Source organism: Gobius niger, assembly GCF_951799975.1.
Source record: "Gobius niger genome assembly, chromosome: 16".
Lineage (NCBI taxonomy): Eukaryota > Metazoa > Chordata > Actinopteri > Gobiiformes > Gobiidae > Gobius > Gobius niger.
Window position 1 is genome coordinate 31,059,102 of NC_136867.1, and position 26,764 is coordinate 31,085,865.

Here is a 26,764-nt window from a genome sequence, read left to right on the forward strand (position 1 = left end):
ATTTGATCATAAATAATAAATCAAAGGTAACAGTCCGCTTCCGGTGTGGCGCCGCTCCCTCCGGTCCAGCAGGGGGCGCAGCTCCGCGTGCGCTGCTGTTATTGTTGTTAGCAACAGTTGTAGTTTCTGTAGTTTCTGTTTTCGACACTATTTTTCATCCTTTTCTGTGTTTTCTAGTGCCTGAGCTTCTTCAAACCGCTCACACAGCGGGACACGGCTTTAATAAAGCTCCTCCTCCGGGGTTTTATCCACTTTAGTCACTTTTTCTCTCGTTTGGAGCCGAGGAGGAGCGGGAAGTTTGAACATGTAGCATCTGTTAGCCGCGATGCTAACTCTGACAAACACAACTTTTCCACCTTTTACTCGACTTTTCCTCCTGTTTCTCTGACCTGGACGATTTAATCAGACATTTATGAACAGTTATGATGTTCTAGGCCTTTAGTCCAAACTTATTTCAGGAATATTCACGGATAAATGAAGATAAATCAACAAAACATCAGGGATATGATAGAATTAGGCTGAGATGAGGCACAAAGTTAGTTTTATTTTTGTAAATGAAGTCAGACTCGGGTCAGATTAAACCTAATCGTCCAAAGAGTCGCAGCTAAACGGTGTTAACCCAGTGTTAAAGTGCAGGATGTTGGTGTCAGACCCGGGTCAGGACCAGCCTCTGTCCCCGGACACTGAGGACCTGCTGATCCGCTCCACACGGGTCAATCTGCGGGTCCAGAGACACGGCCCGGGCCCTGTGCACCTCCACAGCGGACCTCCTGCAGCCCCCAGGAAGACCCAGCTCCACACCGGACCTCCTGCAGCTCCCAGGAAGACCCAGCTCCACACCGGACCTCCTGCAGCTCCCAGGAAGACCCAGCTCCACACCGGACCTCCTGCAGCCTCCAGGAAGACCCAGCTCCACACCGGACCTCCTGCAGCCCCCAGGAAGACCCACCTCCACACCGGACCTCCTGCAGCCTCCAGGAAGACCCAGCTCCACACCGGACCTCCTGCAGCCTCCAGGCCGAGCAGGACGCCTCTTCCTCCGGGTAAGAAGGACCTTTTCAAGACTGTGTAAAGCTTAAAACCTGTCTTACACTTGCAGATGATGACAGATAATGTTCAGTGGACGTGTCCTGCAGGTGAAGCTTAAAAGCGACTTCAAAACCTTATTTTGGAGCCTCAGTTTTGATATTTTACGTTGTATAATTTAAAATATATTTCTGCATGTATTAAACAGGGTCATTCCCTCTCAAATCAACCACGTCCTCCAGACCCGCTCAGACGTCAGGGTCTCTGTAGAAGAAGTGCTGAGCGATCGTGATCTAACCTCACTGCCGTAGAAGCAGGAGGTGGATCTGATCAAGGGTCTTTGAGTTACATGTGAAACAAACATCTCGCGTCCTGTCCAAAAGGCTTCGTCAGACACTTCGACTACAGAGTACAGATGATGACTCAAGAACATTCTTTCAAGGGGGTCCATTAACACAAAACACAGTAAAAGACAAGATACAGACGGGACAAAACACACATTAGGACGGTCACACAGACACAACAAACCTGCTCCACAATCCTCCCAAACCCCTCAAGATACTTAGACAACATTTACAAAAAATAAATAAAAATAAATAAATAAAAAACAACAGAAATATAATCAAAAGGAAACAATTCCAAGAGATGAGGTAAAAGTACAAAATTACAAATACACTTAAAGACATAAACAAGGTGTTTTTAGGTGAGAAAATAAGGAGGCTCTAAATAAACCAAACGATGTTAAAGAACGAATGGATAAAGGTAAACTGTTCCAGTCAGAGGAGCTTTGAACTGAAAAGCTCTGCGACCTATTTCTTTATTAACACGTGGGATTAACACGTTATCCTGCTTTAAACCAAACAAAAAAAGTAACTCATGTAAAGATCAATCTATAATCTTTGCTAAAATGTTTTATATCCAAAATAACAGCTTACACCCCTCCCCTCTCTCCCCTCTCCCCCCTGTTTGTGGTCACAGGTGAGGAGGAGCTGCAGACGATCCGATTGGCTGCTGGAGGGCGAGGGGCGGGGCTAGAGGCGCTCAGACAAAGGTAACGCTCGACTTCACTGGAGACAAACCAGGAGTTTAAATTTAATAATGATCCACTTCTGTGTCAGGAGTCACAGCGCCCCCCACAGGCGACCGGTCAGAGTCACACTGCTGGACTCCCACGATGCACCGGGGCAGGACTCCAGCTCCCACGATGCACCGGGGCAGGACTCCAGCTCCCATAATGCACCAGGGCAGGACTCCAGCTCCCACGATGCTCCAGGGCAGGACTCCAGCTCCCATAATGCACCGGGGCAGGGCTGTAACATGGAGAGAGTGTCGGAGCTCACGGAGTCGGTGCAGAAGCTGCTGCAGAACCACAGGTCAGATCTATGTCCTGTATGTGAAGCTTCTAAACGTGTGACAGCAGGGGGCGCTGTGTGAGGGCACAGGGCTGATTTACCCAGGACATTCAGAGGGAGCTCATTTAAAGAGAAGCAGCGACTTTAACCTCTTAACTCCCACCACTTTTTCTCCAGTTTGGTTTTACCCCAATCCAAAAGTTTTAAAAAAAAGCATCAAAATAGCAATGAAAACAGGGATGAAAATGCGACAAAAACGTCATGAAAACAAGACAAAAAGCAATGAAAAACACAAGAAAAAAGTGACAAAATTATGTCAAAAGACTGACAAAAACGTGACGGAAAAGCAACAAAAATACGACAAAAAAAGAAATGAAAAAAAAAAAAAAAAGCCACAAAAATGTAACAAGAAAGCGACAAAAGAGAGACGTAAATGTGCTGCAAATGCAACATAAATACAAAGAAAAGAAAAAAGACAGAAATGTGACGAAAACAAGACAAAAAAACGATGAAAAAGCAACAAAAACACAACAAATAAATGACCAAAAAGAGTAAAAAAAACAGAAAAACGTGACAAAATCGTGCCGGGAAAGCATCAATGAAGAGCAATGAAGAAAGCGCTGGAAAAAGCCACAAAAGGTGAGAAAAAATAGACGAAAACACACAAAATGCTTCAAAAAGTTGACTGTGATGAGGTGACAAAAAAGCTTTCACGATCACTTTTGTAGGCCTTAGCTTTCAAATGAGGCGTTACACTGTTGCTGTCCAGCCCAGAAGCTTTTGGATTGGGGTAAAGCCAAACTGGAGAAAATGTGCTCGGTTGAGGTGGGAGTTAAGGGGTTGAAACACGATGCAAAGTCCAGTAAATACAACAAACTCCAGCCGACAATAACGACAAAGACAAACAACAGTCTCAGAGTCTCTGTAGGAAACGAGCTCCTCAGCTTTGGGGCTCCGTCCCCACGATCATATATCGGGATCACAAGCCCGATATATCGGTCGACCTCTCGTCACATTTGGATTTAATGTGACCAAAAAAAAGCCGAGCACATTTTCTCCAGTTTGGCTTTACCTCAATCCAAAAGCTTCTGGACAAAAGCTGTGAAAATAGCAACAAAACTGAGACGAAAACAATGACAGAAAAATGCCAAAAAAATGCCAAAAAAATGCCAAAAAAGTGACAAAAAAGTGACAAAAAAATGACAAAAATGTGACAAAAATGTGACAAAAATGTGACAAAAAAATGACAAAAATGTGACAAAAAAATGACAAAAATGTGACAAAAAATGACAAAAATGTGACAAAAATGTGACAAAAATGTGACAAAAAAATGACAAAAATGTGACAAAAAAATGACAAAAAAATGACAAAAATGTGACAAAAATGTGACAAAAATGTGACAAAAATGTGACAAAAAAATGACAAAAATGTGACAAAAAAATGACAAAAATGTGACAAAAAAATGTCAAAAATGTGACAAAAAAATGACAAAAATGTGACAAAAATGAGACAAAAAAATGACAAAAATGTGACAAAAAAATGACAAAAATGTGACAAAAAAATGACAAAAATGTGACAAAAAAATGACAAAAATGTGACAAAAAAATGACAAAAATGTGACAAAAATTTGACAAAAAAATGACAAAAATGTGACAAAAAAATGACAAAAAAATGACAAAAATGTGACAAAAAAATGACAAAAAAATGACAAAAATGTGACAAAAAATGACAAAAATGTGATTAAAAAAATGACAAAAATGTGACAAAAAAATGACAAAAATGTGACAAAAAATGTGACAAAAAAGTGACAAAAAAATGACAAAAAAAAGGACAAAAATGTGACAAAAAAATGACAAAAAAATGACAAAAATGTGACAAAAAATGTGACAAAAAAATGACAAAAAAATGACAAAAAAAAGGACAAAAATGTGACAAAAAAATGACAAAAAAATGACAAAAATGTGACAAAAAAAATGACAAAAATGTGACAAAAATGTGACAAAAAATGACAAAAATTTGATTAAAAAAATGACAAAAATGTGACAAAAAAATGACAAAAATGTGACAAAAAATGTGACAAAAAAGTGACAAAAAAATGACAAAAATGTGACAAAAAAATGACAAAAAAATGACAAAAATGTGACAAAAAATGACAAAAATGTGATTAAAAAAATGACAAAAATGTGACAAAAAAATGACAAAAATGTGACAAAAAAGTGACAAAAAAATGACAAAAATGTGACAAAAAATGTGACAAAAAAGTGACAAAAAAATGACAAAAATGTGACAAAAAAATGACAAAAAAATGACAAAAATGTGACAAAAAATGACAAAAATGTGATTAAAAAAATGACAAAAATGTGACAAAAAAATGACAAAAATGTGACAAAAAATGTGACAAAAAAGTGACAAAAAAATGACTAAAATGTGACAAAAAAATGACAAAAAAATGACAAAAAAAAGGACAAAAATGTGACAAAAAAATGACAAAAAAATGACAAAAATGTGACAAAAAAAATGACAAAAATGTGACAAAAATGTGACAAAAAATGACAAAAATTTGATTAAAAAAATGACAAAAATGTGACAAAAAAATGACAAAAATGTGACAAAAAATGTGACAAAAAAGTGACAAAAAAATGACAAAAATGTGACAAAAAAATGACAAAAAAATGACAAAAATGTGACAAAAAATGACAAAAATGTGATTAAAAAAATGACAAAAATGTGACAAAAAAATGACAAAAATGTGACAAAAAATGTGACAAAAAAGTGACAAAAAAATGACAAAAATGTGACAAAAAAATGACAAAAAAATGACAAAAAAAAGGACAAAAATGTGACAAAAAAATGACAAAAAAATGACAAAAATGTGACAAAAAAAATGACAAAAATGTGACAAAAAATGACAAAAATTTGATTAAAAAAATGACAAAAATGTGACAAAAAAATGACAAAAAAATGACAAAAATGTGACAAAAAATGACAAAAATTTGATTAAAAAAATGACAAAGTTACATAAATGAGTTGAAAACCCAACAAAAACATGCTGGAAAAAGAATGTGATGACGTGAGGAAACAGATCCTCTCGGTTCAGGCGGGAGTTCAGAGGTTAAACCCAGTTTGTGTTTGTTCCAGGGGCCAGACTCTGACGGAGGAGACTCTGCACCGACTGGAGACTCTTCACAACCAGCAGCTCAGCCTACAGGTGCCTCTGAGCCTCTGAGCAACACACTTCTGTCTCACCTGGCTTTAGTTTAACCCTACAGGTGCCTCTGAGCCTCTGAGCAACACACTTCTGTCTCACCAGCCTTTAGTTTAAACCCTACAGGTGCCTCTGAGCCTCTGAGCAACACACTTCTGTCTCACCAGCCTTTAGTTTAAACCCTACAGGTGCCTCTGAGCAACACACTTCTGTCTCACCAGGCTTTAGTTCAAACCCTACAGGTGCCTCTGACTCGTGTCTCCTTTAGAACCAGCTGTTGGACTCTGCGCTGTCGTTGGCGCTGAGACCTCAGGCCCCGCCCCCTGCTGCTGCTGCTGTTCCCACGGCGACGTTACCTGTGTCCGTGGCCCCGCCCTGCCGCTGCGAGCGAGCGTCCGAGCGGTGAGGAGGAGGAGGAAGGAGCAGGATTCAGGTGTTTGTGAAACGAACCGAGGCTTTACTTCCCTGTTTCTGACCCGTCTCCCAGGGCAACGCTGGAGGAGGCGGGGCTTAGGCCGGAGCAGGTGCTGATGGAGATGCAGCGTCTGAGGGCGGAGCTCCGGGCGGCGCTCGCGGTCAGGACTTACTTTATCAGGTTTAATTAGAAATGTAAATGACTTTCCTCGACTCTTTGGTTCTCTCTCTCAGCAGCGACAAGAACCAGAGAAACCTCCTCCTGAGAAACCCTCCAGAACCTTCCAGAACCCGCCCAGATCCTCCAGAATCCCCGTGGCTGGACCTCACACGAGGAGCGAAAGCAGAGCTCGGACTCCACAGAGGAGCATGAGGAAACACGACCACCAGGGGGAGACACCGGGACCACAGCCGAGCACAGAGGAGACACAGAGGGGGGAGGAGCCGACCCTGAGGGGGGAGGAGCCGACACTGAGGGGGGAGGAGACCACGCCGAGGGGGGAGGAGACCACGCCGAGGGGGGAGGAGCCCACACAAAGTAAACACAGAGGAGGAAATCTGTCTTAACTTAACCTCTTAACTCCCACCTGAACGGATCCCATTTTCTCCAGTTTGGCTTTACCCAAATCAAAAAGCTTCTTGGGACAAAAGCACCAAAACAGCCACTAAAAATTAGAAGAAAACAAGGATGTAAACGCGACAAAGATGTGATAAAAATGTGACAAAAATTCAACAAAAATTCAACAAAATTCAACAAAAATGTGACAAAAATTCAGCAAAAATTAAAAAAAAAATGACAAAAATGCAACAAAAAAATGACAAAAATTCAGCAAAAAAGTGACAAAAATTCAACAAAAAAATGACAAAAATTCAACAAAAATCTGACAAAAATTCAACAAAAATTCAACCAAAAATTCAACCAAAAAATTACAAAAATTCAACAAAAAAGTGACAAAAATTCAGCAAAAAATGACAAAAATTCAACAAAAAAATGACAAAAATTCAACAAAAATCTGACAAAAAATCAACAAAAAAATGACAAAAATTCAACAAAAATCTGACAAAAAAGTGACAAAAATTCAACAAAAATGTGACAAAAATTCAACGAAAATGTGACAAAAATTCAACAAAAAAATGACAAAAATTCAACAAAAATGTGACAAAAATTCAACAAAAATCTGACAAAAAGTGACAAAAATTCAACAAAAATCTGACAAAAATTCAACAAAAATGTGACAAAAATTCAACAAAAAGTGACAAAAATTAAACAAAAAAATGACAAAAATTCAACAAAAATCTGACAAAAAATCAACAAAAAGTGACAAAAATTCAACAAAAATGTGACAAAAATTCAACAAAAATGTGACAAAAATTCAACAAAAATTCAACAAAATGTGACAAAAATTCAACAAAAATGTGACAAAAATTCAACAAAAAGTGACAAAAATTCAACAAAAAAGTGACTAAAATTCAACAAAAAGTGACAAAAATTCAACAAAAATTCAGCAAAAAATGACAAAAATTCAACAAAAAAATGACAAAAATTCAGCAAAAAAATGAGAAAAATTCAACAAAAAGTGACAAAAATGGAAAAAAAGAAAGAAACAAACATACAAAAGGTGACCCAACACAGCAACAACACGAGGACAAAGATCAGTTTTGTGGGTCTTAGCTTTCAAATGAGCTGCTACACAGGCCTATATAAAAGCCAAAGAATGCATTTGGTTTCGGCGGGTGGTAAGAGGTGAACTTTGTCCAATAACTCCTGAAATAAGATCTCTTTTATTCTTTAAAGTGATCGTCTGGAAGTCTCAGTGTTTTACAAATGTTCTAAAATGTGTCAAATCCACCTCCTGGTCTTGCATTTTGATGTAAAGTAAGTAATAATATATATATTCCTAATCAGAGTCCAGTGTCCTCCCTCGTCGACCAATGAGACGAGCTTTTCCTGTGAACCAGCCTGTCAGGGCCAATCAGGAGGAGGGGGAGGAGCTCGTTCCATCTCCCCTCACTTTGCAAACTTACAGAATATCACTTAAAGCAGAGACAAACCTCTTAACTCCCGCCTGAACGTCCTCACGTCATCAGATTGTTGGGTATTCAACTATTTTTTGTAACTTTTTTGTCACATTTTTATCATATTTTGTCACATTTTTGTCCAATTTTGTCAATTTTTTTTATCACATTTTCCTCCTTTTTTGTCACATGTTTGTCATTTTTTTTTTACATTTTTGTCATTTTTTGTCACATTTTTGTCATTTTTTTGTCACATTTTTATCATATTTTTGTCATTTTTTTGGTCATTTTTTGGTCCCATTTTTGTCATTTTTTTGTCACATTTTTGTCATTTTTTGTCATTTTTTTTTGTCTTTTTTTTTAAAAAATTTGTCATTTTTTGTCACATTTTTGTCACATTTTTGTCATTATTTTTGTCATTTTTTTGGTCAAATTTTGGTCATTTTTTTGTCATTTTTTTGTCACATTTTTGTCATTTTTTTGTCACATTTTTGTCATTTTTTTGTCGCATTTTTGTCATTTTTTGTCACATTTTTGTCATTTTTTTGTCATTTTTTTGTCACATTTTTGTCATTTTTTTGTCACATTTTTGTCATTTTTTTGTCACATTTTTGTCATTTTTTGTCATTTTTTTTGTCTTTTTTTGTCATTTTTTGTCACATTTTTGTCACATTTTTGTCATTATTTTTGTCATTTTTTTGTCAAATTTTTGTCAAATTTTGGTCATTTTTTTGTCACATTTTTGTCATTTTTTTGTCGCATTTTTGTCATTTTTTGTCACATTTTTGTCATTTTTTTGTCATTTTTTTGTCACATTTTTGTCATTTTTTTGTCACATTTTTGTCATTTTTTTGTCACATTTTTGTCATTTTTTGTCATTTTTTTTGTCTTTTTTTGTCATTTTTTGTCACATTTTTGTCACATTTTTGTCATTATTTTTGTCATTTTTTTGTCAAATTTTTGTCAAATTTTGGTCATTTTTTTGTCACATTTTTGTCATTTTTTTGTCACATTTTTGTTATTTTTTTGTCACATTTTTGTCATTTTTTTGTCACATTTTTGTCATTTTTTGTCACATTTTTGTCACATTTTTGTCTTTTTTTTGTCATTTTTTTGTCACATTTTTGTCATTTTTTTGTCACATTTTTGTCATTTTTTTGTCACATTTTTATCATATTTTTGTCATTTTTTTGTCAATTTTATGTCAATATTTTCTCTCTTTTTTGTCACATTTCCATCATTGTTTTTGTCTCAGTTTTATTTTCACAGCTTTTTCCCAGAAGCTTTTGGATTGGGGTAAAGCCAAACTGGAGAAAATGTGCCCGGTTCAGGTGGGAGTTAAGGGGTTAACGTTCACCTGGAAAGTGCGCCTCTATTGGCCAGTCAGAGTTACTGAAGTTACGGTCAGATAGTCTGAATGTGAGTGGTTTTATCTTATGAAGACTTCCTGTTTTTGCAGAGCAGCAGCTGAAAGACGCTGAGGCGAGAGAGAACTCAGACCAACACCTGAACGTCTGTGAAGACCAGGAGAACCAGGAGAACCAGGAGCAGGAGAACTACATCCAGTACTTACAGAACAGGATCGAATCCAAACAGCACGACCTGAGAGTCAGCGGGAAGAGAAGGTCTGGAGCCGAGACGGAGCTGAGAGGAGAGACTCAGGGGAAGGAGAGGCTGAAGGAGAGGCTGAGGGAGAGGCTGAAGGAGAGGCCGGATCTCCTGGCAGGTCCTGAAGCTCCCCCCTCGGCTCTGGACGAGGCTCGGCTGGTCCTGAGGAAAGTGCAGAGACAGAGGAAGGTCCTGGAGGAGAATCTGGAGTCTCAGCTCAGAGCCAGGTCTGCAGAGCTGCTGCACTGTCGCCTGGACGCCCTGAAGGAGAACAGGTACAGACTGAAACATCTACAGGAGAACAGGTACAGACTGAAACATCTGCAGGAGAACAGGTACAGACTGAAACATCTACAGGAGAACAGGTACAGACTGAAACATCTACAGAACAGGTACAGACTGAAACAGACCGACAGGATCTCCGTTTAGTTTGAACTCTGACACAGTAAAATCTCCCTCTTTACGATGTTTATTCTGAGATTTATCCAGGAAGTGACTCCAACATGGCGGCGAGTTTAGAGAAGATTGTAATAATTCCAAAACTTAACAAGATCCAAAATCCGTCTGAGCAAATCTTTACAGTCTCCTCTTCAAAATCCCCAAATCTCAAATCCCTCTTCGTCACAAAATAAAACCTCACATTTAACCCCTTAACCCCCACCTGAACCGAGATTTACCCCAATCCAAAAGCTTCTGGAAAAAAGATGAGAAAATAGCAACAAAACTGAGACGAAAACAATAATGGAAATGTGACAAAGAAGTGAGAAAACTTTGACAAAAAAGCGATGAAAAATTGATGAAAAAGTGGCAAAAATGTCACAAGAAATTGACAAAAATGTGACAAAAAAATGACAAAAATTGGACAAAAAAATGACAAAAATTGGACAAAAAACAAACAAAAAAATGACAAAAAAATGACAAAAATTGGACAAAAAAATGACAAAAATTGGACAAAAAACAAACAAAAAAATGACAAAAAAATGACAAAAAAATGACAAAAAAATGACAAAAATTGGACAAAAAATGCCCAAAAAATGTGACAAAAAAATGACAAAAATGTGATAAAAATGTGATAAAAAAATGACAAAAAAAATGACAAAAAATGATAAAAATATGACAAAAAAATGACAAAAATTTTACAAAAATATGACAAAAAATGACAAAAAAAATGACAAAAAATGACAAAAAAATGACAAAAAATGACAAAAATGTGATAAAAAAACGACACAAATATGACAAAAAAATGACAAAAATGTGACAAAAAAATGTGATAAAAATTTGACAAAAAAATGACAAAAAATGGACAAAAAATGACAAAAAATTGTCAAAAATATGACAAAAAAACGACACAAATATGACAAAAAAATGACAAAAAATTTACAAAAATATGACAAAAATGTGATAAAAATGTGATAAAAATATGACAAAAAAATGACAAAAGATTTGAAAAAAATGTGAAAAACATTTGACAAAAAAGTGACAAAAAAATTACAAATATATGACAAAAAATGTGATGAAAAAATGGACAAAATATTGACGAAAAAGTGACAAAAAAGTGACACAAATGAGTTGAATGCCCAACAAAAAAATGCTGGAAAAAAGAATCTGCTGACGTGAGGAAAAAGATCCTGTCGGTTCAGGCGGGAGTGAAGAGGTTAAACCTGGATCAGAACATTCTGTGGATGAAAACCTCCTGACCTCCGCCTCTACAGCAGGAGCTTCTGTTGTGTTTCAGAGACTGCTCCGCTGAGATCCGCATGAAGAAGGCGGTGGACTCGTTCATCAGAGACATCCAGGTGAGTCCCACCCGCTCAGGGGCGTGGCCTGTTTCTGATCCTGATCCTCCCGTTTGTCTGTGCAGGCCGAGACGGAGGCGGAGTCTGCGGCAACCAAGGCCAATAGGAAGGCGGCGGCGAGCAGGAGAAACCCCGCCCCCCAGACCAATAGGAACGCAGCAGAGAGGAGAAACCCCGCCCCCTCTGGCAAAGCGGTGAGACTTTAACCTCTTAACCCCGCCTTCACAAGCCCTTGTTCCTCAGGCATTACCCAAACCTAAAAGTCCCCTGGAAAGAGCTTGTAGCGATGCAGGTGCCTCCAGGGGGCGCTGTCCTCCGCCTCCTCACTCTCCTCTGCTTCCAGACGGCGCCGGACCCGGAGGAGCGTCTGCGGCGTCTTTACGGTAAAGCGGCTCACGACGGGCAGAGGCGGAGTCTGAAGAGGAGCCCGTACCTGCGGCTGAGCTCACCTGTGTCACCTGACCGCAGCAGGCCCCGCCCACGCCTCCTGCAGAGCGTCAGAGGTGAGGAGTCAGGCCACACCCTGCAGGTGACAGGAGGTATTACGGTCAGCAACAGAATCTAAATAACGAGAATCAGCCGGGTTTAAAACCTCTTCATGTTTACTCAGTGTGGAGGAACGAGGTTCTAATTGATTTTATTGGAAATGAATTGAATATTTTATAGCGAGCCATAAATATAAGTGTTCTAGGATCTGAAATAGTAACTTCCAGAATATTAGGGGTCGGCTGACTTGATGCAAGTTTTTCCTTTTATACTCACTACTGGCGCCTCAGGTCATACGTGTAACTGCAGCTTCTATATTAACCTCTTACCACTCGCCAAAACCAAATGCATTCTCTCCTCTCTGCCATTGTCGTCACTTTTTATTTCCCTCATGTGTTTTTGTCACTTTTTTATTACTTTTTTTTGCTGCTCTTTTGTCATTTTTTGTTGAGTTTTTGTCGCTTTTTTTGGTCACTTTTTTGTTGTGTTTACATCCTCATTTTCTTTTTTTCTTTTTTATCGCTGTTTTGAAGAAGCTTTTAGATTTGGAGAACAGGAGAAAACATGTTCAGGTGGGAGTTAAGAGGTGAAGCTCGTGCAGGATTTTAGAGGCAGTTGTGGTGAACAGGTCTGAGCTCATTCTACACATGAGGACATGGAGGAACATGCAGGCGAGGAGAATACTTAGTTTAACATTTTAAACTCTGTATAGTCCCTTGAATATAAGATGTTGGAAACATATTCCATGAATATACAATAATAGTAAACAATTTTACTGAATTGATATTCAGTAAAATTGTCATTTCAGTTACGTCGGCCATTTTGTTTCTTCAATTAATGAAGAAAGTATTTTGTTTATTTCAAACCTGAGAGTTGATAGTATCAGGTCAAACCACACACACTCTGCCAATGTCATGAGAAAATCTTAACTTTCTAACCTTCGCTTTGGTCTGTTTGACTTTTGACTATTTAATATTTTTTACTTTAACTTAAAACACTTGTTATCATTGTAGCTGCACTGGCTCTCACACTGTTTCTCCTCTGTCTCAGGAGTGAAGCTGAAGTCGTGTAAGACCCAGACTCCAGGTCCAGGTCCAGGTCCAGGTCCAGGTCCAGGGTTCAGTCCCGGTCTGGACCTGAGCCCGGGTTCAGTCCGGTCTGGAGACGTTTTCCCCGCGGTGGCCGTTCCTCTGGGTCAGTGCAGTCGTCTCTGAAACATCCTGGTTTTAATCAAAGTAACATTTCTGAGACTGAAACTCTGTGACCTGGTGATGATTCACAGGTCGATCCAGAACAGGCCCCGCCCACAGAGTCCCACAGGAAGTGACGTCACCGCCCAGAGCCCCGCCCCCTCCTCCTTCACCACCGCAGCAGGAAGTGACATCAGTGGCGACGCCTCCAAAGGAAGAGTCTGCAGCGGAGCGTCCGGAGCAGGTCAGACTTTACCCGCTCTGTCAGCAGGGGGCGCTCTGACCACGAGGCAGAGAGGCCGGACTTAACCCCTTACCTCCCGCCTGAACCGAGCACATTTTCTCCAGTTTGGCTTTACCCCAATCCAAAAGCTTCTGGAAAAAAGCAACAAAACTGAGACGAAAACAATGATGGAATTGTGACAAAAAAGTGAGAAAAATGTGACAAAATGTGACAAAAAATGTGACAAAAAATGTGACAAAAATTTCATTAAAATTGACCAAAAAATGACAAAAAAATAACAAAAATGTGACAAAAAAATGACAAAAATGTGACCAAAAAAAAATGAAAAATTGACAAAAAAATGAAAAAAATGTGACAAAAAATGTGACAAAAATTGACAAAAAATGTGATAAAAACTTGACAAAAAAATTAAAACAATTTGACAAAAAATGACAAAAAAGTTACAAAAATGAGTTGAAAACCCAACAAAAAAATGATGGAAGAGAAATCTGATGATGTGATGAAAAAGATCCTCTCGGTTCAGGCGGGAGTTAAGAGGTTAAAGAGCAGGTTTTAGACTTTAGGGCTCCTCCGCTCATGTGTTTCTCATCACTGCTTTGGCCACTTTGAGGATCACCTGAAGGAGCCGTTGTTTATGTTTTAGTTTATGAAATGCTGTTAAAGAATAACTGAGAACATATGAGTTTATGTTTATATAGTTTATATTAATGTCATTAAAGCCGGTCATGGACATAAAACTGTCCAGTGATCCTTGTTCAATGTTTTCCATTAGTTTATAAGTTAATATCATTGAAGTAAAGATCAGACTTTATTGATCTGAAAATGAGAGTTGAGGAGCATTTATTTAACCTCTTAGCCCCCGCCTGAACCGAGAGGATCTTTTTCCTCATGTCAGATTTTTTTCCCATCATTTTTTTGTTGGGTATTCAACTCATTTTTGTAACTTTTTTGTCATTTTTTGTCACAATTTTTGTAATTTTTTGTCAATTTTATTTTTTTTGTCAAGTTTTTATCACATTTTTGTAATTTTTTTTTTTTTTTAATCACATTTTTATCAATTTTTTATCATATTTTTGCAGTTTTTTGTCAATTTTTTGTAATTTTTTTTGTAATTTTTTGGTCAAATTTTTATCACATTTTTATCAAATTTTTGTCATATTTTTGTGACATTTTTGCCACTTTTTCATAAATTTTTCGTCACTTTTTTGTCTTTTTTTTGTCAATTTTTTATCACATTTGTAAAAAAAAATTGTCACCTTTTTTTTCCATTTTTTCGACAATTTTTGCCTTTTTTGTTACATTTTGGTCATTTTTTTGTCATTTTTTTTGTCAATTTTTCATCAATTTTTTATCATTTTTTTTGTAAATTTTTTGGGTCATTTTTTGTCACATTTTTGTCACTTTCTTGTGACATTTTTGTCACATTTTTGCCTCTTTTTCATCCATTTTTCGTCATTGTTTTCGTCTCAGTTTTGTTGGTATTTTCACAGCTTTTATCCAGAAGCTTTTGGATTGGGGTAAAGCCAAACTGGAGAAAATGTGCTCGGTTCAGGCGGGAGTTAAGCGGTTAAAGCCACTTTTTCAGAAAGTCTCTCGATATCGGTTAATATCAGATATCGGCAGATACTCGATCCTCCAGTATCGGAATCAGAAACAGAACAGTTGCATTGGTGCATGTCTGTAATTGAATGTGTAAATCTGTTTCTGTCAGAGCTCAGATCCTCCTCCCGTGGTGACAATCCAGACCTCGCCTCACCTTCAGGAGGAGGAAGAGGCGGAGTTTCCTGGGACGCACTTCCTGTCTGTGGCTGATGTAGAGCAGGTAACGTCACACTGGAATAACAATAACGTCAGCTCTGGGCCTTAAACCTTCTCCGTCTGCTGGGCTCAGTCTGAGGCAGGTTCTGAAGCTGCTCCCGGAGGTTCTGAGGAGCTCCTGCAGCTGGAGGGAGGTCCCGGTCCAGACCTGGTCCAGTACCAGGGTCCACAGTTCCCTCCACAGCCCCCAGGCCAGCCTCCGCCCTCGGCCCAGGAGCGGAGCCTCGATCTGGGCCTCGGCCTCCAGAGAGACGCCCTGGAGCAGCGCCTCGTCCAGTGGTAACGCCTCCCTCCCCTCCCTCGCCTCCCTCGCCTCACTCGCCTCCCTCTCCTCACTCTGCGCTCACAGGAAATGACCATATTTGGATTGTTTCCTCCTCAGGGTGGAGCAGCAGCTGATGTCGAGGATCATCTGCGACATGTACCGCCCCCCGCTCTCTGACCCCACCCACTCGCCCTACACCGGCCAATCAGAGCCTCAGCACAGTCCTGAACCCGCCCACACGCCGTCTCCCGTCCAATCAGAGCCCAGCGCCGCCTCCCACCTCGGTGAGACCAACCATCTTCATGTCATAGGAGACACATTTCATATCTTTTACTATATAATTCATATAGTTTACACAGAGTATGTATCGTGCCTTGCGTGACTCCATTCATTCAGATGCTACTTCATATATTCGCACAAAAGGTTTACGGTATCTAAATAACTTTTTAATAGGGATGCACGATAATATCGGCATTTTGGTGCCATCCCCGATAAACCGCTAAAAAAAAAATTGGGCCGATAATTCTAAGCTGAAATGACATTGAACCCTCGGCTCCAGCTCGCTGCCTTTCTCTCTCCGCCCGCTCGTCCTGCAGCCCGGAGCTGCTGCAGACTCAGGACAGCACGTTTACAGCAGCAGATGCACGCTCTCCACGGCCGACTCCTGCACGGCTTTAGCTGAAAAACACCACGAGTTTTCCAGAGAAACAGCTGTGCCGGCGCCTCCGGGAAGGAAGAGTTTTTAGCAACAAAATGAGAAAAAGACGAGGAAAGTGAACCTGTGACCCTGCAGACCCGCTCACGTGAGTTACTGGAGCAGAGCGAGGCCTAAACACATGTATTATCTTAGCATTTCTGATCAAATAAACACGACAGCCCCGAGACTGAAGTGCTGTGAACGAGAGGAGTTTTACTTTGATGAAATGAGCCTCGTCACAGATGCATAAATGATCCAGTGCAGGAGAGAGTCTGGTTTTTGTGCTGTAGGATCAGATTATTAGTCAGAATCTGTCACAGATTCAACATCACTTCTCTCTCAGGTCAGAGACACCTCGAGACTCAGTGAAATACTGTAATACTGCCTATATTCCAGGATTGTAAATAAGAAGTCATTATTATGATGTCAACAAAAAGAAAAATACTAGGAAGGAAGTAGCAGTAGTAAAACTATTCTTCTTTTTTTTTAATAAGATGTGACACAGATGAGCAGAGTCAGACCTGCTCAGATGATGAACTGTAAAACCCAGAGCTTTAGAAAAAGGTGAGACTCAAACCCAAATGATTTATATTTAGACACTTGTATTTTTCTCGGTAGAGTTTATACATTTTAGGCAGAACTGTTACAGTGAGTTCTTGTCACAAAATAAAGTGCAAATATATATATACATAACTATCGGTGTCATTATCGGTTCAAATTGGCATTATCGTGCATCACTACTTTTTAACCATGAAGACACTATTCCTCTGATTCGAGGTTAAATCTGACTCTCCAGCATCAAACACAAATACCTGGTAAAATATGGTCAGTATGGAAAATACTGTCAATTCTGTTAAAATTTCCTACCAGAAAAAAAGCCTATGTGTAAGTGGTGCTTTACTTTGGGCTGTAATTGGCTTTTGGTGTTGTATTAAATAGTATCGATACAGCCCCAAAAAAGTGAATATGAAGCCCTTTTTTTGTCTTCAGGTTTGAAAATATCACTAAAAACCCTGAAGTCGCTGTTTAACCCGTGTCCTGTTTGTTGCTCAGGTCACGGAGACCCAGGTCCGTCGGGTCTGCCGGGTCCGTCGGGTTTATCTCGGCTGCAGCTCCAGGTGGACTCCGGGCTGGACCTGGATGAGGAGCAGGTTCGGGGGCTGGTCCTGGAGGTTCTGACCGAGATCGTGGCTCTGTTCCTGGGCTCCAGAGAGTCCCCGGACCCACAGACCGGACCAGGACCAGGGCCAGAACCAGGACCAGACCTGGGAGCAGAGACCGGACCGGACGCTCAGAGCCTCACACAGACGCAGCAGGTCCAGGTTGTTTTTATTTGCATTAACTCGACATATTTGACCCTGGAATAAAATAATCTGGTTTTGTTTCAGACTTTGGTTTCGACGCCTGAAGCCACGCCCCCTCAGACCCCGCCCCTCTCTCCTGTAACCACGCCCAGGGCCACGCCTCCGCCCTCTGCGCCGCCCAGCGTGAAGGAGGACCCGCCCCCTGAGCATGTAGCCACGCCCCCGCCCACACCTCCTGAGCTGCCATTGGTCGAGGAGGAGGAGGAGGAGCCAGAGTGAGTCGTTAAATCAGACTCAGAACGTCAGTGTTTACTGTTTAAATATTAATAATATCCCTCCTCTCCTCAGAGCCCCGCCCCCGCCTGAGCCCAGCCCCACCCCCACTGCTGTAGCCCCTCCCCCTGGACCTCCCTCTCCCCAAGACGCCTCCCCCACCACCTCCTCCTCCTCTTCCTCGTCTGGGACCAGCGTCACGGCTCCGAGGCACATCTCAGAGGGAGAGCTCCTGCTGAGCCAGCGCCACCTGCAGGCTCTACACGGTACTACACTCTCATTACACTGCAGTCAGAGCCTCCTGCAGACTCTACACGGTACTACACTCTCATTACACTGCAGTCAGCGCCCCCTGCAGGCTCTACACGGTACTACACTCTCATTACTCTGCAGTCAGCGCCTCCTGCAGGCTCTACACGGTACTACACTCTCATTACTCTGCAGTCAGCGCCTCCTGCAGACTCTACACGGTACTACACTCTCATTACTCTGCAGTCAGCGCCTCCTGCAGACTCTACACGGTACTACACTCTCATTACACTGCAGTCAGCGCCCCCTGCAGACTCTACACGGTACTACACTCTCATTACACTGCAGTCAGCGCCCCCTGCAGACTCTACACGGTACTACACTCTCATTACTCTGCAGTCAGCGCCCCCTGCAGGCTCTACACGGTACTACACTCTCATTACACTGCAGTCAGCGCCTCCTGCAGGCTCTACACGGTACTACACTCTCATTACTCTGCAGTCAGAGCCCCCTGCAGGCTCTACACGGTACTACACTCTCATTACTCTGCAGTCAGAGCCTCCTGCAGGCTCTACACGGTACTACACTCTCATTACACTGCAGTCAGAGCCTCCTGCAGGCTCTACACGGTACTACACTCTCATTACACTGCAGTCAGAGCCTCCTGCAGACTCTACACGGTACTACACTCTCATTACACTGCAGTCAGAGCCTCCTGCAGACTCTACACGGTACTACACTCTCATTACACTGCAGTCAGAGCCTCCTGCAGGCTCTACACGGTACTACACTCTCATTACACTGCAGTCAGAGCCCCCTGCAGGCTCTACACGGTACTACACTCTCATTACTCTGCAGTCAGAGCCCCCTGCAGACTCTACACGGTACTACACTCTCATTACACTGCAGTCAGAGCCTCCTGCAGGCTCTACACGGTACTACACTCTCATTACACTGCAGTCAGAGCCTCCTGCAGACTCTACACGGTACTACACTCTCATTACACTGCAGTCAGAGCCTCCTGCAGGCTCTACACGGTACTACACTCTCATTACACTGCAGTCAGAGCCTCCTGCAGACTCTACACGGTACTACACTCTCATTACACTGCAGTCAGAGCCCCCTGCAGACTCTACACTCTCATTACTCTGCAGTCAGAGCCTCCTGCAGACTCTACACGGTACTACACTCTCATTACACTGCAGTCAGAGCCTCCTGCAGACTCTACACGGTACTACACTCTCATTACACTGCAGTCAGAGCCTCCTGCAGACTCTACACGGTACTACACTCTCATTACACTGCAGTCAGAGCCCCCTGCAGACTCTACACGGTACTACACTCTCATTACACTGCAGTCAGAGCCCCCTGCAGACTCTACACGGTACTACACTCTCATTACTCTGCAGTCAGAGCCTCCTGCAGACTCTACACGGTACTACACTCTCATTACTCTGCAGTCAGAGCCCCCTGCAGGCTCTACACGGTACTACACTCTCATTACACTGCAGTCAGAGCCTCCTGCAGACTCTACACGGTACTACACTCTCATTACACTGCAGTCAGAGCCCCCTGCAGACTCTACACGGTACTACACTCTCATTACACTGCAGTCAGCGCCCCCTGCAGACTCTACACGGTACTACACTCTCATTACTCTGCAGTCAGAGCCTCCTGCAGACTCTACACGGTACTACACTCTCATTACACTGCAGTCAGAGCCCCCTGCAGACTCTACACGGTACTACACTCTCATTACACTGCAGTCAGCGCCCCCTGCAGACTCTACACGGTACTACACTCTCATTACTCTGCAGTCAGAGCCTCCTGCAGACTCTACACGGTACTACACTCTCATTACACTGCAGTCAGAGCCTCCTGCAGGCTCTACACGGTACTACACTCTCATTACACTGCAGTCAGAGCCCCCTGCAGACTCTACACGGTACTACACTCTCATTACACTGCAGTCAGAGCCTCCTGCAGACTCTACACGGTACTACACTCTCATTACACTGCAGTCAGAGCCTCCTGCAGGCTCTACACGGTACTACACTCTCATTACACTGCAGTCAGAGCCTCCTGCAGACTCTACACGGTACTACACTCTCATTACACTGCAGTCAGAGCCCCCTGCAGGCTCGTTCATGTTCCTGTGTTGTCGTTCCAGAGGAGACCAGCAGCTTCTCCAGTTCTCTTCAGGAGCTCCAGGAGATGGTGAGTGGGAGGAGTCGGTCGCCACGGAAACACCGGGACGTCAGACTCACTTTGTCCTTGTCCCGACAGGAGCTGGACCCCCCCAGCGAGGGACAGGTCCACGGGAGGGGCATCTTACTGAGCTTCATCCACAAACTACAGCAGAGAGAGCCCCGCCCCCCTCCAGAGGTGAGACACGCCCTGAAACTACAGCAGAGAGAGCCCCGCCCCCCTCCAGAGGTAAGACACGCCCCTACACTACAGCAGAGAGAGCCCCGCCCCCCTCCAGAGGTGAGACACGCCCTGAAACTACAGCAGAGAGAGCCCCGCCCCCCTCCAGAGGTAAGACACGCCCTGAAACTACAGCAGAGAGAGCCCCGCCCCCCTCCAGAGGTGAGACACGCCCCTACACTACAGCAGAGAGAGCCCCGCCCCCTCCAGAGGTGAGACACGCCCCTACACTACAGCAGAGAGAGCCCCGCCCCCCTCCAGAGGTAAGACACGCCCCTACACTGCAGCAGAGAGAGCCCCGCCCCCCTCCAGAGGTAAGACACGCCCCTACACTGCAGCAGAGAGAGCCCCGCCCCCCTCCAGAGGTAAGACACGCCCCTACACTACAGCAGAGAGAGCCCCGCCCCCCTCCAGAGGTGAGACACGCCCCTACACTGCAGCAGAGAGAGCCCCGCCCCCCTCCAGAGGTAAGACACGCCCCTAAACTACAGCAGAGAGAGCCCCGCCCCCCTCCAGAGGTAAGACACGCCCCCCTCCAGAGGTAAGACACGCCCCTAAACTACAGCAGAGAGAGCCCCGCCCCCTCCAGAGGTAAGACACGCCCTGAAGCTACAGCAGAGAGAGCCCCGCCCCCCTCCAGAGGTAAGACACGCCCCTACACTACAGCAGAGAGAGCCCCGCCCCCCTCCAGAGGTAAGACACGCCCCTAAACCACAGCAGAGAGAGCCCCGCCCCCCTCCAGAGGTAAGACACGCCCCTAAACTACAGCAGAGAGAGCCCCGCCCCCCTCCAGAGGTAAGACACGCCCCCCTCCAGAGGTAAGACACGCCCCTAAACTACAGCAGAGAGAGCCCCGCCCCCCTCCAGAGGTAAGACACGCCCCTAAACTACAGCAGAGAGAGCCCCGCCCCCCTCCAGAGGTGAGACACGCCCCTAACCTACAGCAGAGAGAGCCCCGCCCCCCTCCAGAGGTAAGACACGCCCCTACACTACAGCAGAGAGAGCCCCGCCCCCCTCCAGAGGTAAGACACGCCCCTAAACTACAGCAGAGAGAGCCCCGCCCCCCTCCAGAGGTAAGACACGCCCCTGAACCACAGCAGAGAGAGCCCCGCCCCCCTCCAGAGGTAAGACACGCCCCTAACCTACAGCAGAGAGAGCCCCGCCCCCCTCCAGAGGTAAGACACGCCCCTAAACCACAGCAGAGAGAGCCCCGCCCCCCTCCAGAGGTAAGACACGCCCCTAACCTACAGCAGAGAGAGCCCCGCCCCCCTCCAGAGGTAAGACACGCCCCTAAACCACAGCAGAGAGAGCCCCGCCCCCCCTCCAGAGGTGAGACACGCCCCTAAACTACAGCAGAGAGAGCCCCGCCCCCCTCCAGAGGTGAGACACGCCCCTAAACCACAGCAGAGAGAGCCCCGCCCCCTCCAGAGGCAAGACACGCCCCTAAACTACAGCAGAGAGAGCCCCGCCCCCCTCCAGAGGTAACTCTCTCTTTGCCAGGTTTATCTCATCACCCTGACCTCTGACCTCTGACTGCAGGGCGCGTGGGGGCGTGGCCTGGAGGAGGAGGAGGAGGAGGAAGTGAGCGCCGGAGAGATCAAAGGCGTGGTGATGGAGAGTGCGGCCAATCACAGCAGGTCTCCGGGACAGGCCAGTCCAATCACAGGTCAGGACTTTATACAAATACGAATAAATCAAACGATAGGAAACAAACCCCGCCTGTTTCTGTCCAGGTGAGGCGTTCGAACGGACCAATCACAGCGCTCTGTCCGAGGGGCTGCTGACCTCCGACCTCCTGGACACGCCCCCGGCTCAGGTGAGGTGTGAGGTCATCAGCAGAGACTCGAAGGTAAAACCCCCCTCGCTTTGAGACCGTCTTGAATTGGAATAAAGTCTTTAACGCTTGGGCTGAATCCAGCTCTGTGGTTATAAAGCCAAGGCCGTGGGACCCCAGCGCCCCCTGGTGGATAGTTTGATAGAACTGCAGGCAATATTAACCCCTTAACTCCCACCTGAACCGAGCACATTTCCTCCAGCTTTACCCCAATCCAAAAGCTTCTGGGAAAAAGGTGTGGAAATAGCAACAAAACTGAGACGAAAACAATGATGGAAAAGTGACAAAAAATGTACGAAAAATTGAGGATAAAATGGACGAAAAAGTGATAAGAATTTGACAAAAAATGCGAATAATTTGACGAAAAAGCGACAAAAAATTGACAAAAACATGACAAAAAAGTGAGAAAAATTTGATGAAAAATTGAGAAAAAATGGACCAAAAAGTGACAAAAAAAAGGGAATAATTTGACGAAAAAGTGACAAAAAAATGAACAAAAAATGACAAAAATTTGACAAAAAACTGCGAAAAAAAAGGACAAAAAAGCGATAAGAAATTGACAAAAAAGTCACGAAAATTTGCCAAAAATGAGACGACTGCCCGACAAAAAAAGTGATGAAAAAAAATCTGATGCCGTGAGGAAAAAGATCCATTTAGTTTTGTGGGTCTTTCAAATGAGGCGTTACACTGGCCTACAGGATTTGGGTAAAGCTGAACTGGAGAAAACGCTCTCGGTTCAGGCGGGAGTTAAGAGGTTAATAAATAGGATTTATGCACAGAAAAAGTATTTTGGGGTACATTTTGTCCCTCAGCGCCCCCTAACTGAAATATCTTCCCACGGCTCTGATTAAAGCGACCGCAGAGTCAGACGCAGGTGAAAAAAGCAGGTCTGAGATCCATGAGAACAATGTGTTCAAACATAAAGCAGCAGAGAGTGACGTTTTATCCAGATCTTACACTGAGAGGAAGAAAAACGTCAAAATGTTCCAACGATCCAATTAAACGAACCACCATCATTTTTATTCCCATCAGCAGGATTCAGATTGTTTAACCCCTTAACTCCCACCTGGACCGAGCACATTGTCTCCAGTTTGGCTTTACCCCAATCCAAAAGCTTCTGGAAAAAAGCAACAAAACTGAGACGAAAACAATGATGGAAATGTGACAAAAAAGTGACGAAAAATTGATGATGAAATGAAAAAAAATTGATAAAAAATGTGACAAGAAATTGACAAAATTTGACAAAAAACTGAAAAAAATGTGACAAAAAATTGGACAGAAAAATGTCAAAAATGTGACCAAAAAACGACCAATAATAACAAAAAATTGATAAAAAATTGACGAAAAAATGACAGAAATATGACAAAAAATGACAAAAAAAATAAAAAAAATTGATAAAAATTTGACAAAAAAAACGACAAAAAAAAAAAAAAGTTACACAAATGAGTTGAAAACCCAGCAAAAAAATGATGGGAAAAAAATCTGGTGACGTGAGGAAAAAGCTCCTCTCGGTTCGGGCGGGAGTTAAGAGGTTAAGAGTGAAATAATACAGAACTTTTGTCTGAAAGTAACAGAAACTGGCCGTGTTTGTTGCCTCGACCAGCGGGCGCGATGTCGCAATGGCTCCTGGGATACGGAGTTTCTATAGTCAGGAAGTGAATGATGTCACAGCCTTGTACCTTTGCCTTTTCTCCAACATGTCGTCTTCTACTCTTAATATACGGGGGTTTTTTGCTCCCGGACCGGAGCAACAGGACTGCAAGGGGCGGGACTGTGGAGCTCTGTTATTGTTTCAAAAACACCTGAAGATTTAAATCCCCCTGAATGTGTTTCTCCTCAGGACGACGCCCCCTCTGACCTGCCCCCCCAGAGGAGCCCCCTGGAGCCCCCCCAGACCCAGGACCACGGTGAGGACGCCCCCCCCCTGTGTCCAGCAGAGGGCGCTGCATCACAGGCTCAGCTCAGGGATCAACATCAGGATTACATACACATGTTTCAGTGTCTGTTAAAAGGCTTTTATTTTGGCGTCCTGGATGGAAACAGGAAGTGACTCGTGACAGATGTAACAGTTCAGTCACTCATCAGCTCTTTCTTCTTCTACTCATTAGTTCAGTATCAAAGACCAGACATGAAGCTTTAATGTGCCTCATTTGAAAGCTAAGACCCGCAGAGCTCATGTAAACGGATCCTTTTCCTCGTGTTCTTTTCAACACAGCTTTTTCATCTGGTTTTTATTTGGATGGTTCGATCTGCTCAGGGTTAAGAGGTTTTAACTCAAATAAAGACACTAATGTTTATGTGTGATTTCCTCTTAACCTCTTAACTCCCGCCTGAACCGAGAGGAGCTTTTTCCTCACGTCACCAGATTTTTTTTTCCATCATTTTTCAATTCATTATTCAACTCATTTTTTATGAAATTTTTGTCATTTTTTTGTTTGTTTGTTGGTCATTTTTTAATCACATTTTTGTCACTTTTTTTTTTTGTCACTTTTTTGGTCATTTTTTGGTCATTTTTCTGTCATTTTGTGTCACTTTTTTTTGTAAATTTTTTATGAAAGTTTTGTCATTTTTTTGTCACATTTTTGTCAAATTTTGTCAAATATTTATCACATTTTTTGTAACTTTTGTGTCACACTTTTGCCACGTTTTCATGAATTTTTCGTCACTTTTTGTCACATTTCCATCACTGTTTTCGTCTCAGTTTTGTCGCTATTTTCTCACCTTTTTCCCAGAAGCTTTTGGATTGGGGTAAAGCTGAACTGGAGAAAACGTGCTCGGTTCAGGTGGGAGTTAAGGGGTTTATAATGACCTGATTTTTCCGGCAGCTTCACTTTCATTCACTTTAAACAGATTCATCTCAAATCAAACCACATTAAATGATCTGAATCTGAAGCTCGTGATTTATTAAAAAGCTTAAACCCCGGAGCGTCTGAGGGAGGGAGCGGCTGAGGGAGGGAGGGGGGGGGTGAGGCGGTCGCCGTGGAAACGCCCCGCGCTCGGAGACGGCGTGTGGGAGGGTTGCCGTGGCGACGCTTCGACGGACCAGAGAGACGACGCCCGGGGCCAGAACACGGAGTCACCGCAGACCAACACGCTACACGCTACTGCAACACGCTACAGCAACACGCTACACCAACACGCTACACCAACACGCTACACCAACACGTTAAACTTCAGGCTAATGTTTTAATCTCTGCAGGTGTGGGCGGAGCTGAGGGCGGAGTCTGGGCAGACGGAGGCCACGCCCCCCTGATGGTGGACGTCTTTGTGCCGTCGGCGGAAACGGCGGAAACTTCCGGAGACTCTTTCAGTGATGCTTTCTGAGGCTCCTCCCCCTCCTCACCCGCGGGGGGAGACACTTTTCTGAGATTTTTGAATAAAGATATTTTTATGAAGCTTTTTTTTTTTAAATAAATGTTAAATGATAAAATAAATAAATGAATAAAGTGCGTTGCGGCCGGGATGAGTTTCCTTCTCACGGGGGCTGGGGGTGAGGAGCTCAGTGACCCGGAAGGAGCTCGGAGTAGAGTCGCTGCTCCTAAAGAGGAAGAAAATGGATCAGACCCAGGGCTCCCACAGTTTCCATTTTAAACCAGGTTAAAGGAGATCTTTGTCCTGAAGCTTTTTGCAGGTGTTTGAATATTTGAAAGCACAAAGTTACTCGAGTACTGTGAGGAACTGAGTAACAGATGTTTCAGTTACATAAACATGACATAAAGGATGAGAAATAAAACATGTGGAAATCTGATTATTTACAAAGAAAATCCCAGAAAAATGTATAAAATATGAAGAAAAGGACGAAGCACAAAGTCCAGATGAAGCTTTTGTAACGAAATACTTCAAAAGTTACTGAAACACAGTACTCGAGTAAATGTAACTGTACTGTGTTTGTTCTAAATGATAAATGACCTTCACTCAGGCGCGAGCAGGAGCCGTAAATCACAGCAAGGGCAGCTTTAACAGGCGTGTGCGTGGGAGTGTGCACGTGGGAGTGTGCACGGGGGAGTGTGCACGTATGCAGATGAGGGGGCGTGGCCAGAGGGGGAGAGAGAGGGGGAGAGAGAGAGGCTCCTGAAGGAAACACTGAGCAGGAGAGACGAGCGGAGCTTTGTCCTGGATCCTCTGGACCTGGACCTGAGGCTGGACCTGGACCTGGACCTGAGGCTGGACCTGGACCTGGACCTGGACCTGGACCTGAGGCTGGACCTGGTTTACTTTGTGCCTCAGCTGGAGAAGAGGAGGAGGAGGAGCCGCTGGAGGTGATGATCCAGACTCTGATTCTTGAAGCACATTTGGGAAAGTCCTGAGCAGGTTTTTATGCTTAAAGACTTTAACCTTAAAGAACAGAGACAGTTTTCATTTTGACACTTGTTTTCGTTGAGTTAATAGTGATGGAGTCTTCTTCTCTCATGTACCTGAAGTCCTGACTCGTGACTCCAGCGTATCTAACACAGGCACGAGTTACTTCACATTTTACTCACATTACCTTGTACTAAATTTGGCAGGTACAATGTATGAAGAGTCGTGTAAAACAAAGTGTATCTGGGCATCTGTTCCGGA

General features: G+C 43.3%; 1 protein-coding gene across 1 annotated transcript; it reads left to right on the plus strand.

Moving 5' to 3' along the window:
- The first annotated feature begins 529 nt into the window (after window positions 1–529).
- kiaa0586 (KIAA0586 ortholog) lies at window positions 530–25,555 on the plus strand. The gene is made up of 25 exons (XM_079573695.1): window positions 530–1,043; window positions 2,005–2,077; window positions 2,145–2,399; window positions 5,517–5,586; window positions 5,852–5,986; window positions 6,060–6,158; window positions 6,232–6,535; window positions 9,473–9,896; window positions 11,357–11,417; window positions 11,483–11,611; window positions 11,761–11,920; window positions 12,954–13,097; window positions 13,186–13,337; window positions 15,049–15,159; window positions 15,229–15,434; window positions 15,538–15,704; window positions 17,171–17,433; window positions 17,506–17,696; window positions 17,770–17,960; window positions 20,114–20,160; window positions 20,230–20,328; window positions 21,910–22,039; window positions 22,095–22,186; window positions 24,045–24,111; window positions 25,404–25,555. Exons 1-25 carry the CDS (start codon window positions 638–640, stop codon window positions 25,526–25,528), a joined length of 4,101 nt encoding a protein of 1,366 aa, XP_079429821.1. The 5' UTR covers window positions 530–637; the 3' UTR covers window positions 25,529–25,555.
- The last annotated feature ends 1,209 nt before the right edge of the window (window positions 25,556–26,764 follow it).